This window comes from Ceratotherium simum, chromosome 3 (genome assembly GCF_057802395.1).
Source record: "Ceratotherium simum simum isolate JZ-2026a chromosome 3, ASM5780239v1, whole genome shotgun sequence".
NCBI classification, from domain to species: domain Eukaryota; kingdom Metazoa; phylum Chordata; class Mammalia; order Perissodactyla; family Rhinocerotidae; genus Ceratotherium; species Ceratotherium simum.
The window spans coordinates 33,370,283-33,386,888 of record NC_141902.1 but is presented as its reverse complement, the minus strand read 5'-3'; the positions used below and the strand labels follow the sequence as shown (position 1 = coordinate 33,386,888).

The window sequence follows — 16,606 nt, the reverse complement described above, 5'->3', positions numbered from 1 at the left end:
TCTTTTTTCTAAAAAGTCAAGTTACGAGATTAAAAAGTCTTTTCCAATATATTACTAAGTTCATCTGTATCACCAAAAATTCTGATGTGATTCATCTGTTTTGATATTTTATCCATACTGATATTTGTGGAATCTTGTGCTGACCTGTGATTGTGTTACTGATTAGCTTAAGTTATGTTTCTGTACACATCTGTAACTACCGTAACAATATTGAATTTATATATGTTTAGACTTTTGTTGAAGTACTGAATATAAAATATATCAAGAGCATCTAAATTTTTTTCTTACAGATATTTTTCACTTATTAACTAGGTAGATATTTAATTAAGAAAGGTTTTCTACTACAACTCTAGATGTCTTTGTGAATAATCTTGAAGGATTTGAAAAAACATTTATGTAATAAAATCTTTAATTGAATAAACTAATCAAAATGTATTAGCTACATTACTCTTCTCTTTAAACATTCATTGTATATAGTTTTAAAAATTTATATATAATTGTATTTGTAATTAGCAGTGGAGGTGACTAGATCTGATGAGAACTGGATGCAACTATGGACAAATGTGCAACTCATATTTTGTTTCACTTCATCGATGCAGAGAGAAATAGTATAATAAGCTTTTAAGTTATATGTTGAGTACTTTCCAAGCAGTATAATCTAGATGGACTTTCAATTCCACTTTCTTTTTTACTCTGTTTTACTTATTATTTCCACTTTAATTGTTGCAGTGGGGTCAGATGAACTGGATAGCTACATGTACCAGACAGTGGGGCATCATGCCATTGATTTGTATGCAGAAGCGATGTCTCTTCCCCTCTATCGCCGCACCATAAGAGGAAGGAGCGTGGATACGGAACGAGTGTACACCAAATGTGAAGGTGATGAGGTTGAAGATCTCTATCAGCTTTTGAAACTTGTTAAGGTATGCAGAGTGACCAATTACGTTTACTGATTTAGTGTGTAATTTAGTAAATTACATTTACTGAATTATTTAGTAATAAATAATTTACAACTGCCCAACTATTCTTTGAAAGGATATTTTGTCTTTTTGGATAGAAAAGAAAACTGTTACTATGCCTTTATATTAAATAGTATTTAAAAATAAAACTTTTGGTATAATTTGGCACCCAGGATTGTGAAATAATATTTAACTAAGTTTTATTTTCCTTAGGATTTTGGAGCTGATGACCTTTCAATCATTTTCTTAGCAAATACTTTTTGAATGCCTACTATGTGCTTGTTATATAGTTCTAGGCACCAGGGATAGGACAGTGAGCAGATCAAAGTCCTGTTCTGTTGGAGCTAACTTTCCAGTGGAGGAGACAGACAATAAGCAAACAAACATACATAATATGATTGGTGGTGATGAATACTATGAAGAAACTGAAGCAGAGTCAAGGTGACAATGAGTGATGGCAGGGGGTGGTCAAGGAAGACCTTTCTGATATGGTCAAATTTAAATAGGCCTGAAGAAAGTGAGAAACTGAGCCTTGCTTAAATTCAGTAGAAGAGGTATAAATTAAATACTTAAGTCCCTGCATATAAGAGTTTGGCAGCCATTGTGCATTCAATGTTAATTTCTCTAGACAGAAAATTTAGGAGAGAAAGTGTGGGGCTCATATATCTAGTAGGTACTATACTCAATAAATGTTAATTAATGGAGATTATTTTATATTAAGCAATTATCTTTTCATTCTCAGTGGTAGCCAACTATGTGAATACAGTTCAGTATTCTTCTTAAATGTGAATTTTATCCAGTCAGTTATAGTCAGTCATATAAGGCGTATCTAATGAAATAGAGAATTTAAGCCAGTATTTCTTGGATGTCTTAACATTTTTTCACCAAGGAAAGGAAGGAAGATTTCTGTCCCTTCTTCTACCAAGGGACATTGCATTTCATTTTCTCATTCTTCAGAGAAGTTCAGCTTTTCAGAAGTTATGTCATGAACCTGTGTCATGAAAATTTGCTAGTCCCAAATAGCTGTACTTCAATGCTATACTTTAAATTTGATGCTGATCAAAGCTTAATATCAATTAAGGGTTTTGATTTAAAAAATATATGAAGCAATTAAATTCTTTTAAAGTTTGCTTGATTAAAATATTTCTTATTTTGTACGTCAGAACATTTTCATTTTTATTTACCCTTTAAAAAAGAAACTGATGGGGAAACATGTAACATAGTTCCATAATTTACTGTTTAGTTTGGGTAGCATAAGAAGTAGATACTTTTCAAAGGAAATCACAGGAAGCTGGTTTCTTCCCTGTGGGAAGATACATACTAATAACAACTATTTTGATTATCAAACAAGGGGGAAGGCATAAAAGAGTTCCACTTTTAATGGTCATCTCTCCATATGAGCAAGTAAGATCTTGACCATGTTCACTTTGAGTTGTGAAATACTGAGTGCAAATTCTGGATTTTCAAAATTTTCAGTGTGCAGAGAAACTGGGTATTAAGTTTTTAGCGTAAACCAATATTACAAAATGGTGGGACTCACACTAGAAGTAATTGTATTGCTTAAAAATCACTGATAACTGATAACTTTGGAGAAGCTATGTGATAATAATAGCCTTCCAAGAAAGGGAAAGATAATAAATTACTAATCAATTTAATTAAAAATGGGCAGATTAGTAGTAATTAAGAAGAAATTTCCCTTTCGATCCATGCTGTCTTTGGAGAAATGGATGCTTTACCATTATCTTTATAGTAACCGTCAGCTATGACATAAATTAATGCTAATGTTAAATCTTGACAACTTCTGCTTTGGAAGTTCGTACATGATAATTATAACTGTAGTTGAAAGAGATGTTATCCAATTGTCTGGGTCTAAATAGTTACTTCTTTTCCTGTGTAGAAATATTAATTTTGCTATAGGATATTTTAAGGACATAAATATAGGAAATATATTGCTTTTATGGAAGAGATTGTATAACCAGGCTTTTATAGTTAAATCCATTTATGAAACACTAGTGTAAAGATTCCAGTAGAGGCCTTACATATTCTAATGAATAATTGAGTAATTATGGAAAAAAACGAATCTAGAAGAGCTATAATTCTTCAAGTTAGTCTTTACTTGTTCTAAGAAAAAGATGGAGCTGCGTTTTTTAATCCTTTGAATATTAATGGAGCATTGAAAGTATTTAGATTCATTTTCATTTTAAACATTTATTTATAACAGGTTGCAGTTTTGTGACTTTCACAAGTCAGTCTTTTGTTTTTGTAGCTCTGTTTCTTGCCCCAAATATTAGAGCTAATTGTTAATTGTTGAGTAGGAGATGTTCCTTTTTGCAGAGAGTTTAATTGGCTAATTGCTGGAAAAAAAGTAGGAAAGACTTGGAAGAATTTACAGAGTTAAAAGTTTCCTATTTTGTAGAAGTCATGAAAACTAATAGAAATGTAATAAACCTTTATATCTCATCGATTACTAGGTGATTATGACATAAATATAGAGATTTATGTAGTCTCAAACTGTTTGCAAAATACCTAGTATTCATATGGCTAGTTTTTCTTTTCTTCTTTAGAATTTCTTTAATATTAAAATGTCACTTTGGTTCTCTTCTGGATTAATTTGACATATAGATAACCTGTATTATTTCCTCAAAATATAGTAATTTTCAAATTCTGCCTGTGTTTTCTTTTTAAGTCACATAAGCAATGTAATAGTTACTGAAGGATTCATATAAACACCATATCTCTATAAAGAATAAATTTAAGGATCAACATATTCTTTCTTTCTCCACTGGTTTGGAGCTACTTCTTACTGGATCTGATATCTTCCTCTTTCTTGGTTCATTCCCTCATTTCAATGGAGTTCATCTTTAAGAAACTTCATTTGAGAAGGTAATTTCAAATCCTTACATTCTGAAAATGTTCCTATTCTTCCCTCACATTTGATTGATACATTGGTTGAATTAAAAATTTTAGATTAAAAGTAATTTTTCCTCAAATCATTGAAGACATTGCTCCCTGGTGCTCTAGCATTTTGCTAATGAGAAGTTTGATGCTGATGTGATTTTTGTTCCTTTTTAGCTGATTTGTTTTTCCTCTCTGTTAACTTTTATGATTGTGTCTTTATGCTTGGTGTACTGAAATGTCACAAAAATGTATTGGATATTGAAGGCATCTTTCCCTGCATTCTTTCTGCAACTTCTTATTGAGTAGCTGCTCATCCCTGTCCTCTTTCCACTAATGATGGTTCAGGAATGGCATTAATCCAGGTGAAAGCCAGTCACAACATGGCATTCCCCTGGTCGTAGTGATTGGATCAGGGATGTTTTTGTTAACCTGTGTTGTACCAATGAAGTGTAGGATGATGGATGGTTGGCAGAAGATAAACTCTTTCTCCTGTACAGAGGGATGTATGGATGTGAGATTTAGAACTGCTATGGCCTTTTTTTTTTTTTTTTTTTTGCTGAGGAAGATTCACCCTGAGCTAACATCTGTTGCCAATCTTCCTCTTTTTGCTTGAGGAAGATTCACCCTGAGCTAACATCTGTGTCAGTCTTCCTTTATTTTGTATGTGGGTTGCCGCCACAACATGGCTGCCAATGAGTGGTGTAGGTCTGCACCCAGGAACCACATCCAGGCTGCCAAAGTGGAGTGTGCCAAACTTGACTACTAGGCTGTGGGGCTGGCCCCTGGCCTTTTTCTTTTTTGGAAGGAAGAAAACCTAGTGTCAGATCTGACACACAAAAAATGGCAGAGCCAATAGATTTGCCGTGTGAGGATGGCTCTGGGCAATCCTCTTCCATTATTTCTTTGATAATTTGCTCTATCCCCTTTTTCTGATACTCTTACTGATCAGATGTTAGACCTCCTAGATCGAATCTGCATGTCTCATGTCTTTTCTCACGTTTTCCATCTCTGCATCTTTTTGTTGTACATTCTGTGAGATTTCCTTTTTAAATGACCTACTTTCTTGTTGAAATTTGTTTTTTATTTTAGCAATCATATTTTCAATAGCCAAGAACTTACTTGTTTATTGATTGTTCATTTTTGTAACAACGTGTTTCTCCTTCCATAGATGTAACATCCCTATATCCCTCTTAAAATACAAATAAGAGATTTTAAACATTATCTTTCATTTCCTGAAATATTAATGTTTTCTTTGGGGTCTTTTTCTCATGTTTTCTTCTCTTTCATGTTGTAGACTTTTCTCAGATGTCTTGATTGCTTGTTCATATCTATGAATAAAGCAAGAGGAAAGCTGACTCTGAATGCTTTTGACTTTAGAATTTTTCTAGCCTCACATCTCGCACTTGTTACACCTGGAGTTCAGGGTATTGTGGCCTAGTTTGGTTCCTTTCTTGGCTTTCTTCTCTTCCATGCAAACAGTAGGCCGTAGCTTCCTCTTTGATTTATCAATCATCATTCCTTCTTCTGCTGCTGCTTTCTGACTCAAGAAATTAATTGAAAATTTTTTTCCATTGGTGTCTCCCTATATTCTCTTTGTTTTTTGGAGGTTATACTTTTGTTTTCATTTTAATGGAATCTCTTGATCCAGAAATCTGTGTTAATTTCATTCTAATGGAATTCATTTAATGTTCTTCCCTAAGTTGAATATTGAATTTCAGTCTTCCTCTTGTAATCTTTGATACTTTTCTTCTCTCATATTCTTTTTCTCATTAGGCATATTATCTTGATGCTGATAACCTTTATTTCCTTAATGGACACTTGTATAGTAATTTGAATACAATGAGAAGTGAATAATTGTCTTTTTTCTATTTTAAATAGAATATTTACTATTGATAGAAAGACTTGTAAATAACTGACTTTTTAAAACTAGATTTTAATTTAATATTTTTAGAAAACATCAATTGCCACTTTACTTTTTGTATTGGTTAAAATTCTTTTGATTACAAGGAACAAAAAGTCATATTCAAGCTGGTTTAAGTAAAAAGAGAATTTACTGACAATAACCTAAAGATAAGTTTGGCTTCAAGTAGACTAGATACAGGATACAGATTATATAATCAAAGTCCTTTTTTCCCCTTGTTTTTATCTCTTGCCTCTACCTTTTGTTGATTTTATTCTCAGTCTAGACCCCTGTAGTTAGAAGATGGCTCCCAGTTACATTCTTCCTGGTTTAAATCTAGTAAGAAAAGCTCTAGTCTTCTTAAATAGCTCAAAGGAAAATTCAGTTATGTGTCATTGTCACTCAGTGCCCTGACTTGTATCATCCATGAACCGGTCATTGTTGGGAGAAGCTAATTTCATTTGGTGGGCAGGCCTAGATCATGTGCCATTCCTGGATTGAGAGATGGAGTTGTGATTACTGGAACCATATTTACTGTGGTTCTGTGGGAAGAACAGAACCCACTGTGGAAAGGGTGCAGGTCCAAGTATAAAGCAGGCTGTTGCTGGTAGAAGGGTGAACTGTGGCAGCGGGGCAAAGAGCAACAAGTTTACTGAAAATAAATAGGTTCTAACTGCTTACAGACTTGGGAACCATCCTTGATAATTCTTTCAATATCTCCCTCCCTCCCTCCCTCCCTCTCTCTCTCCCTCCCTTTATCCCTCACTCCATCCTTCCCTCCTTCCCTCTCTCTTCTTTCCTTCTTATCTTCTTTCAAAAATAGTTGAACATTGGGGCCACAACAGTAAGCTTATACTCTAGGACCTGTATATTCAGTTGCTCATGATTTCTCCACCTTAATATCCTATACGCATGGTAAACTCAGCAAGTTCTAAGCGTATTCGTTATCTTTCTGCATAAACTTCCTCCATTTCCTGTATTTCCCTCTTAGTTAAAAACATCATCATTTATCCCACCTACCACCTAAGTCTAACCTAGGCCTCACTACTAGACTTCCATTTTTTCTCAGTTCCCTCCCACCCCAATCACCACCAGTAGATAGGCTCTTACTCTATGACTTCACTTCTATGACATCTAAAACTTGACCCTTTGACTTCATTCCCACTGTTACTGGTTTTTCATCTGTATCGTGCAAGAGTCCCCTAACTAGCCAACTTGTCTGCAGTATTGCCCTGTGCTCCATCTAGCCCTTCTACCACATTGTTATCAGCTGATCTACATAAATACTTAAATAACCCGCTAAGATAAAGTCCAAACACATTAGCCTCATACAAAGACTCTAAGAAGAGGCCTTGCAATTCCACCTATCTGACCTTGCCATTCCCACACAAGCTTCTGGGTTCAAGTTATAATGAACTAATTAGGTTTCTGGGAGATTGCTTTTCATATCTGAGTCTTTACCTGTGCTTTTCTGTACCCTTATCTCTTTGTTCTCCTGAAGAACCCCTTCTCACTTCATACCCTTCTATGAAATCGGTTCTAATTTATCTTCTTCCTATCTCTTCCTTGGCAGCTTGGCTCTACCTCTACTGTGCTTCTCAGGATATTACTAGGATTGTTTATGTGGCTGCCTCTTGCTAGACTGTGAGACCCTCAAAGACATTCTCAGTGCTCTTCATTTTTGTATTTCTAGCGTCCAGCAGTGTTCTTGGCATATCGATGGCTTTTAAAGGATTGTTGAACAAATTGGTCCAAAATTTAACAAATTATTTTTATATAATAATTTATCTAATGCAGGGGTGCTACAACACTGTTACAAAATATGATGTAAAACCATTGGTAAACTCATTTTATTTTTGTTTATCCACTTAGAAGCTTAAATGGAATGAGCATCATAGTGAAACTTTTCAAAATAAGGTATCCTAACAGATTTGGTAGTATAACCACTAAGTGTACCAAGAATAATATCCAGCTGCAGAATGTTTTATAAAAATGCTGAGCAGGGCTGGCCCCGTGGCTTAGCAGTTAAGTGCGCGCGCTCTGCTACTGGCGGCCCGTGTTCGGATCCCGGGCGTGCACCGACGCACCGCTTCTCCAGCCATGCTGAGGCCACGTCCCACATAGAGCAACTAGAAGGATGTGCAACTATGACATACAACTATCTACTGGGGCTTTGGGAAAAGAAAGGAGGATGATTGGCAATAGATGTTAGCTCAGAGCCGGTCTTCCTCAGCAAAAAGAGGAGGATTAGCGTGGATGTTAGCTCAGAGCTGATCTTCCTCACAAAAAAAAAATGCTGAGCAGACACTTTTTCAAATTATTTTTGATATCTGCGTGTTAGAAAACCTGCTTATTATGGTGGAAAATTACTTTGTGCGACTCTTTTCGCTTTGGATCTTGGGGAAAAAACTCTAGATTCCTAGACTGAGACAAATCCAAAGGGTTTGGAGTGGGAGGAACATATAAGATGGCCTTAAGATTTGCAGGGAGGACCCAGACATAGTGCTAATTAAACAGGCACGTAGCCCTGTACAGATTGCTCCTGGCTCTTCAGCATTGCACAGCTTGCCTCTAGCCCTGTCAGTTCCCAAGATTTTGGACATTAAACCTGGTCCCCTGGCACAAGAAATGCTTTGCTAATGTTGAATCTGGACTCTAAACAGGAAGAGTTGGAGTTAGCACAGACTAGTGTCATTTTGACTCCCAGGTGTGGCTTTATTGAGGCTGTGCCATCTCTGGCCCTTTCAGATGATAAAGTCAGGCAGGCGTGAGAAACCACATGATGGGAGATCTGTTTGTAAGTAAAATGTTGGATCATACTTGTCAGTTATTATAGTTTGGAAACTTATCACAGGTCTAGAGTTTTCATCCATAGATTCCCCCTAAGGCCTAGAAAACATGACTCCCTCGTGCTAGCAAAACTATCATTCTGTCTCCTCAACTTTCAGCTTTTTCCACTTGGTATCAGGGATTGTGTGTGTATATTGCACATGCACGTATATACTCTTTTTATCTTTTGCCTGATTCAGTGCCTCTCCATAAATTCACCAATTGACTTACTTTTATGTCCTTGTATTCCTTTCTTTTACTAACTATAGCTTTCTATCTTATCATCTTCTCTATATATTTTGAAGTGTGTTGGGTATGTTTGACTTGTCTTTCAAATTTCTTACTTTTATGCTTTTCAACCTCTGGTGTCTGTCCTATGGACTTTTTTTCTTTTTTCCTGACTATACTATTATTTATTTTTTAAGAAACCTTTTATCAATGCCTACTTCTAGAGTTGTGTTGTCTAAGGCACTAGATGTATGTTTCTGTCTTACGGTCTTTTGCTTCATTTCTAAGACCTTTAGTTTACCTTGTCTTTGTTATATTCTCTATTAAATGACTGAGAACACATTACCAAGATTTATAAATATGAATTACTTTATTTATTTATGGTTGTCCTTACATTTTTTCTAGCAGAGGACTTTATTGGTGTGGTCACACAACAATATGATAGATCTTGAACTGATCTTTTTACATCAACTTTCCCTTTTATCTATTTATTTTTTCTGAGGAAGATTCACCTTGAGCTAACATTTGTTGTTAGTCTTCCTCTTTTTTTTTTTTTTTGCTTGAGGAAGATTTGCCCTGAGCTAACATCTGTGCCAATCTTCCTCTATTTTGTATGTGGGTCACTGCCACAGCATGGCCACCGATGAGTGATGTAGGTCTGCACCTGGGAACCAAACCCGGGCCACCAATGAGTGGTGTAGGTCTGCACCCGGGAACCAAACCCTTGGCCGCTGAACTTAACGACTAGCCATGGGACCAGCCCCCTGACTTTACCTTTTAAATTGGGAATGTCTTCATTCAGCAAATTTGTAGTGCCTAAATCATAAAGTAACCATAGAAAGCAATGATGATATCAATAACTATTTAGAGTTTTTTTTTTTATTGGTAAGAGATGATTCAGTAGGGGCTTGTTCTGTGATATGCTGATGTGAGAGAAAAATTGAGTGAATCAAAAGGATATATTAGTTGACCTTGACTTTTCCTGTTAACTTTAACCTATACTACTACCATTTAGAGATTTTTCATATGTCTTTCATTCCACAAACATTAATTGGATGCTTATAATGTACTGTAAAAAAATGTACAAGACATTGTCTCTGCCTTCACAGACCCTGAGGAGATAAAACACAAAGAAACTAATTGAAGATAGAGTTGCCATTAGAGTCTGCTATTACAGGGCTACAGGGATTCAGAGGGGAAATAAGTCCCCTGTGTTGGGGGATCGAGAGAGGCCTTGTGGGGAAAGTTACATTTGATATCCATGAAGGTTGTTTGCATTTTGACAGAGGCAGGCATGCAAGAATGGCTAAGAGAATGTTGCAAATTAAGGGCAGAGCATAGCCAAAGTCATGGAAGCAGGAGATCATGAGATATATTAGGGAAATAGTGAGTTGTTCAATTTCACCAGAGCTCAGAGTTCAAAGAGTAGTGGGAAATAAGTATGGAATGGTTGATTGAAGCCAAAAAAGAGAGTGTCTTAAATTTTAGGTCAAGGATTCTTCAGACAGTGGAGAACCCATAAGGCGGTGTATTCCAAACTTAGTTTAATGGATCACAACCATTTTTTTTTCTTTAAAGGAAAGAGACTACAATAAAATAGGAGATACCAAAATGCATTGTACATAGTAAGGTATTATTATTTTGTGAAATGCATGTGTATGTGTATGTGTATAAACGTATGTTATGTATATGCTAGGCTGTTACATTATACATATTTCTCACTGTTAAACAAATTGTTACGGTCACCAAATTTGAAAGCTGCTACCCTGAAGGATTTTGCAAAAGGAAGGACTGATTTGTACGATTGAAGGGAACTTCAAGGTCCTTAGGTTGAACCACTAATAATGCAAGAAGTAGATTAGAGAAGTGGAATTCTGGAGATGAGAAGTTCCAGTTGAAAACTGAGATACTAGGCTAGCTGAAAGGTTCTGAGGACCTGAACTGGAGGAGTAGCAGTGGGAAAGGTGACCAAAGGAGACATTGAAGAGGTGGATTGATAGGGCTTGATGGTGGTATTTAAATAAAAAGTGACAGGGAGGCTATGTAAGGTACCTTGTATACTGACAGTTCCATGGCTAATTTATTCAGCTGTTACTAGGCAATGTTGATAATCAAAGTGAATTACGATAGCTATACATTACAAATATGATCCTAAATTTTATAGCATCTTTTCTTTGTCATCTCTTTAATCTGGTACAGGTTGATGTAGAAGATGCTTCATATCAATCTGGGTTCATTTAATCAATACTAACTCTTAATAAATGTTATTCTTGATGATCCTTTTAATTGAACGTTTAACATTTTCTTTATAGAGTTATATGTAGTACACATCAACTAAAATATATTATCCTTATTTCTTGACTCTGAATAAAAGCACCTAATGGGGATTCATGGAAGAAAGCAAAATGTATGATATTAGTGTGTTTAACACAATAATAATGCATGCAGGTGGGATTCAAATTATCATAGTAATTACATTGAAAAGTTATTTACTGGTATGCAAGCAAAATATGTCTTTTTTTCAGTTTTATTAAGATATAATTGACATATAACAGTGTGTAAGTTTAAGGTGTAACACATTTTGACTTGATACATTTATATATTGCAAAATGATCGACTAAGCATTGGTTAACACCTCCATCCCATCACTTAATTACCATTTCCTTTTTGTGGTTAGAACATTTAGCAACTTCCAAGTATATAATATAGTGTTATTAGCTGTAATCACCATGCTGTACATTAGAGTCCCAGAACTTGTTAATGTTATAACTGGAAGTTTGTACCTTTTGAGCAACATCTTCCCATTTTCCCACTCCAGTCCCTGGTGACGACCACTCTATTCTCTGTTTCTTTGAGGTTGGCTTTTTTAGATTCCACATATAAGTGATATCATACAGTATTTGTCTTTCTCTGTCTCACTTATTTCACTTAGCATAATGCCCTCAGAGTTCATTCAAGTTGTTGCAAATGGCAGGATTTCCTTCTTTCTCATAGCTGAATAATATTCCATTATGAATGCCATTATGTATATAAATATATATTTTATATAAATAAATATATATATTTTATATATGTACACACACACGCATCACATCTTCTTTGTCCATTCATCCATTGATAGATTAGGTTGCTTCCATATCTTGGCTGTTGTGAATAGTGCTGCAATGAACATGGGGGTATACATATCGCTTTGAGCTCTTGCTTTCATTTCCTTTGGATACATACCCAGAAGTGGGATTGCTGGATCATATAGTAGTAGTTTTATTTTTAGTTTTTTTTGAAGAACCTCCATACTGTTTTCCATAGTAGTTATTTCAATTTACATTCCCACCGACAGTGCACAAGGGTTCCCTTTTCTCCACATCCTCACCAACAGTTATCTGTTGTCTTTTTGATGATAGCCATTTTAACAGATGTGAGGTGATATCTCATTGTGGTTTTGATTTGCGTTTCCCTGATGATTAGTGATGTTGAAGACCTTTTCACATACCTGTTGGCTGTTGGGCATTTGTGTATCTTCTTTAGAAAAATGTCTATTCGGGTCCTTTGCCCATTTTTTAGTTGGGTTGTTTGCTTTTTTGCTATTGAGTTGTATGAATTCTTTATATGTTTTGGATATTAACCCCTTATCAGATATATGATTTGCAAATATTTTCTCCTGTTTGGTAGGTTGCCTTTTCATTTTGTTGATGGTTTCCTTTGCTGTGCAGAAGCTTTTTAGTTTGATGTAGTCCCACTTGTTTGCAAAATATAAAGTCTTAAAAGGTTCTCTAGGCTTTTGGGCATCATGTCAGATTGAACCTGGCGTCAAGGCTGTAAATTAATTGATCCCTTATATTCTACTTATGGTCTTTCTCCAGTCTCTCTGCCTCTATAATTTATCCTACAAACTCCTGCCAGGTTAGTCTTTCCAAAGTGTAGATCCAATCGTATTTGTCTCTTCATCAAAAATCTTCATTGCTTACCATTGATTTGTTAGGTGCTCTGCAATATGACTTCAGCTTATCTCTCATAATTTTCCAGTATTCTCCTACATGGAACCTATGTTCCACCTAAGCTAGACTATTGTCAGAACTCATTCTTCCCCATATAGTCCATGTCTTTCCTGTATAATGCTATGTTTTAGTCAGAAATAACCTTTCCTCTCCAATTCCTTCTTTTACATAGTATCTCCTTGATGTCTTTCCTGATATGCCCCTACTGAATGTAATATCTTCCTCTTTGGAACCTTCATATAACATTATATCTCTTTTATAGTACTTAATCTATCTTCATATACAGAGCTACTAGTTTTTGTTTTTATCCTGTGGGTTTTTGTTTAAAGATTTTAAGTACCTCGAGGGGTAGGGATTGTATTTCATTCTTTTTTATTTCTTAAAGAACTCCACGCAACTCTTGGATGATACAGGCATTGTGTTCAACTATACTCCTCTGGAATTCGGTTATTCCATCTGTAAAATGTGGGTATATATTCCTAGTTGTCTTATTTGTTTGGAGAATAAGCGTGAAAATATATGGGAGCCTCTTTAGGTTTCTAGAAAGAAAGATGCTCTATAAATTAGTTATTTCTTTTTCTTAGTCTGCCATCTTCATGTGAGTCTTAGGTCTTCTCTCTCCTTTATTTCCTAGCTTCCAAAATAATCCAGTAAAGCTAAATAAAGACAGTTTTTTTCACTGCATACAAGGTTCAATTAGTATATTAATATTAAGTAGAAGCTGCAAGTTGGCATTGAGATGAGTGTAATTCCTCTTGACTTTATTAGTATGTTAATGCAGAGAAGAAAAAAGAATAATAATCTTTCAAACTGTGAAAGAGGTTTTAATGGGGACAAATTTATATTATATATTGGATTGAATTTATCCTTCTACATTTGTTGCCTGTAATTTTTGGCTCTCTCTCATCTTTTTTAGACTTTTTCAGTCAGATAATTCAGCCTTCCAAGAGACATGTGGAGTTAATGTTTTCTATCTAGTTTCCTACATGACCAAACTGAGGCATGGGTTGTTTCAAAAGAAAGTAAAGAGGGGAACTCAAAGATGACAAAGGTTCTTATTAATAGATGCCTTCTGTCCATTAAAAATAATTTGGCAGGTTCTTTTGAGATTTAACTCTACACTTATCTTTAAAATCAAAGCAGTGTATTTTCTATTAACTCATTTGTAAAAAGCCTCAAGGAAGGACTTCCATCGAAAGTTACATGAACTGAGTTTAGAGAGTTTAGACTTTTGAAATAGTATATGAGGAATTAAGAGATTTACACAATGGCTCTTTGGATGTTCAGACGCGGTAGAATGGGGCTGTTATGTGTGCTCCTATGTGGAAGAGCGGTTGCCTCCCAAGGCCAGCAGAATTACACCACACGTATTCATAGAATCTACAGTGCTGGGTCATGTGGTCACTCTGTGTGCTTGCACACAGTGGGTGCTCAATGAGCAGTTGCTAAATTAAGCTTACTGAGCAAAGTTAAGCCTATCTAAGCTTGACAAAATTCAGCTAATATTGATCCTTGTAGATTTCTATAAAAATACATTGACAAATCAGAAGAGGTGGAAACTGTTTATCAGACATTGTGCAGAATTCTTTGCTACCTACTATAGGATTGGTTCTAGAGCCCCTGAAATGGCCCATGGTCCATTTTAAGACCAGTGCCCTTGTAGATTCTTCTCTATGTAGTAATTTTGCAGAGAGTTGAAGAGGGGAGGGAGAATCACCATCATTTGATACATAACCTCTGGTCTTCCCTTTTGAGCCTTTTGCAATTAGCTCCTTTAATAATTTTTATTGATCTCATAGTCATTTTTGTGACTTCCTTAACCCTCACCCAAGTTCTGCTGATTTTGAGTGGTCATAGAACCTGGACTTGATCACAGAAAGCTAATAAGGATCAGTTTAGTGGACTTCAGTGCAGGATAATGTGATTCTTTAAGACAGGATTTCTTAATCTAGAGGGGAGAGGTGTTTTTGAACACAAATTTTGTGCAAATTTTTTGTGTATGTAAATTTTTCTGGGGAGAGGTCCAAATTTTTATTATAGTCTCACAGGGGTCTGTTTTCTTCAAAAATTTAAGAACTAGTGTTTTAACCATCCATTTCAGAAAGCTTTCTCGCCTGGGGTGTATTCCTGACCACTCAAGTCAGGAATCAGTTGTCCTCTGAGCCTGTAACACATACTATGCTATGTGCTGTGAGGTCAGAGGGGCCTTCTGGGGCTTCCAAGGGGTGAATAAGAGAGTAGCATGGAGGTAGCACCTGAGAGCAGATGAGGATGCCATGCATCTCTCAAGAAAGACATTAAGATCTCAAAGGTAATAGAGTACAAAATGGCATCTTAAAATTTCAGATAAGAAGTGATAGGGACCAGAGAAAGGGCAACAGGCTTGGACCCTGTACGTCTTCTGGCTGGTTCTTAATAGGTCTTTGGATTTTGTGTTGAAGGAGAGAAGGATAGGGATGCAAAAGGCATTGTTCCTGATTTCCTCAAGTGTAGCTGTCTTTTTTTGAATTTATATTACATTTAGTTACTCTTTTGGGTAGTTATTACATTATGCCTTGTTTTACATAATTATTTGCATATATAATTTATCTTCCTTGTTATTTTATAGTTTCTTGAAGGCAGGGACTTTGTGTTTTTCAGCTTTGGATACTCTGCAGTGCTCACCATGGTGCTTTGTCCTTAAGAGGTGCTCAAAATTTTTCGTTATGTGTTTGCTCTAGGGATGCTGTTGAAGATTTCCACCATACCACACATTCAACTTTATGACTGTCCAAATGTGAAATTTCTCTCAGGGCTTAGTTTTCATAATAGTTTGCCTTACTGTAATTATTGGGCAGTTTTTATTGTGTGAACACTGTAAATCATGCAACTTATTTTAGTGTCCTCTTTATATTGATCATTAGAAAACCCAGAGCCATGTGATTTTTTTTCAATTATTTTTGCTTATTGTGATTTTAACTGCTATTGTTTATGTAGCACTACCTGCCGGGCACTGTTATAAGCTCAATACATTATATTCTAATTTATCCTTACGTCAACCCTGATTTATTATCCCTATTTTGCAGATATGGAAACTGAGATACAGAGGGGTTAAGTAACTTGTCCAAGGTTACACAACTAGAAAGTGGTAGAACATGTGCTCTTAATCATTGCATTCTGCTCCCTCCCAGCATTACATTTGTGTTAATTCATGCAGATATTACCATATATAGTGCGTGTATAAACCAACAAGGCATGTGTGAATTAACAGTGAGACAGAGGACAGGCATGTGGGTTGATAAGGGATGGTGGGATTATTAAGTCAAGGATCAAAGTGATCTATCTGTGTTTGATCTCATCTCATTTCAGAGCTCCCAGAATAATTTTAGATCATTGCTACTCAAAGTGTGGTCTAGGGGCTGGCTGGTGCTAGTCTATGAAGTGTTTGTTATTGGTCCAAGGTCAGCTATTTATAGACGTTGAAAACAGCATTTAGAAACTTTTAGAGTCATTTGAGAGTAATTTTATATCTGTTGAATCTAATAATAAAAACTTGGCTGTATTTTATCTTTTTTAATTTTCTTTTTTTGGTAATTTATTTTAATTATATTTTACAGAAGTTTCAGTCTTCAAAGATTTGGAAATTAAAAAAAAAGTAGACTTCAACACTGTTTGAGATGTACTGTTCTAGGTAACAGCTTTGCAAGTTTTTAAGCTATTGTTTGAAAAAGAAAAGACGTAATCTGCAGCTTGAAATTACATTCTAATCTAAACCTGTTTCTGGAGATGACTTAGGAATTAGTGTATTTGGCTACTCT

General features: G+C 35.5%; 1 protein-coding gene across 3 annotated transcripts in view; it reads left to right on the top strand.

Annotated features, from left to right (window-relative positions):
• Nucleotides 1-16,606, top strand: part of DPH6 (diphthamine biosynthesis 6) — a 182,126-nt gene that overhangs the window by 7,308 nt on the left and 158,212 nt on the right. For all 3 annotated transcript variants that reach the window (XM_087424765.1, XM_004421386.3, XM_087424774.1), the window contains exon 3: nucleotides 730-923. In XM_087424765.1, coding sequence (XP_087280891.1) covers nucleotides 730-923 — 194 coding nt within the window. The remainder of the gene's footprint in view (nucleotides 1-729; nucleotides 924-16,606) is intronic.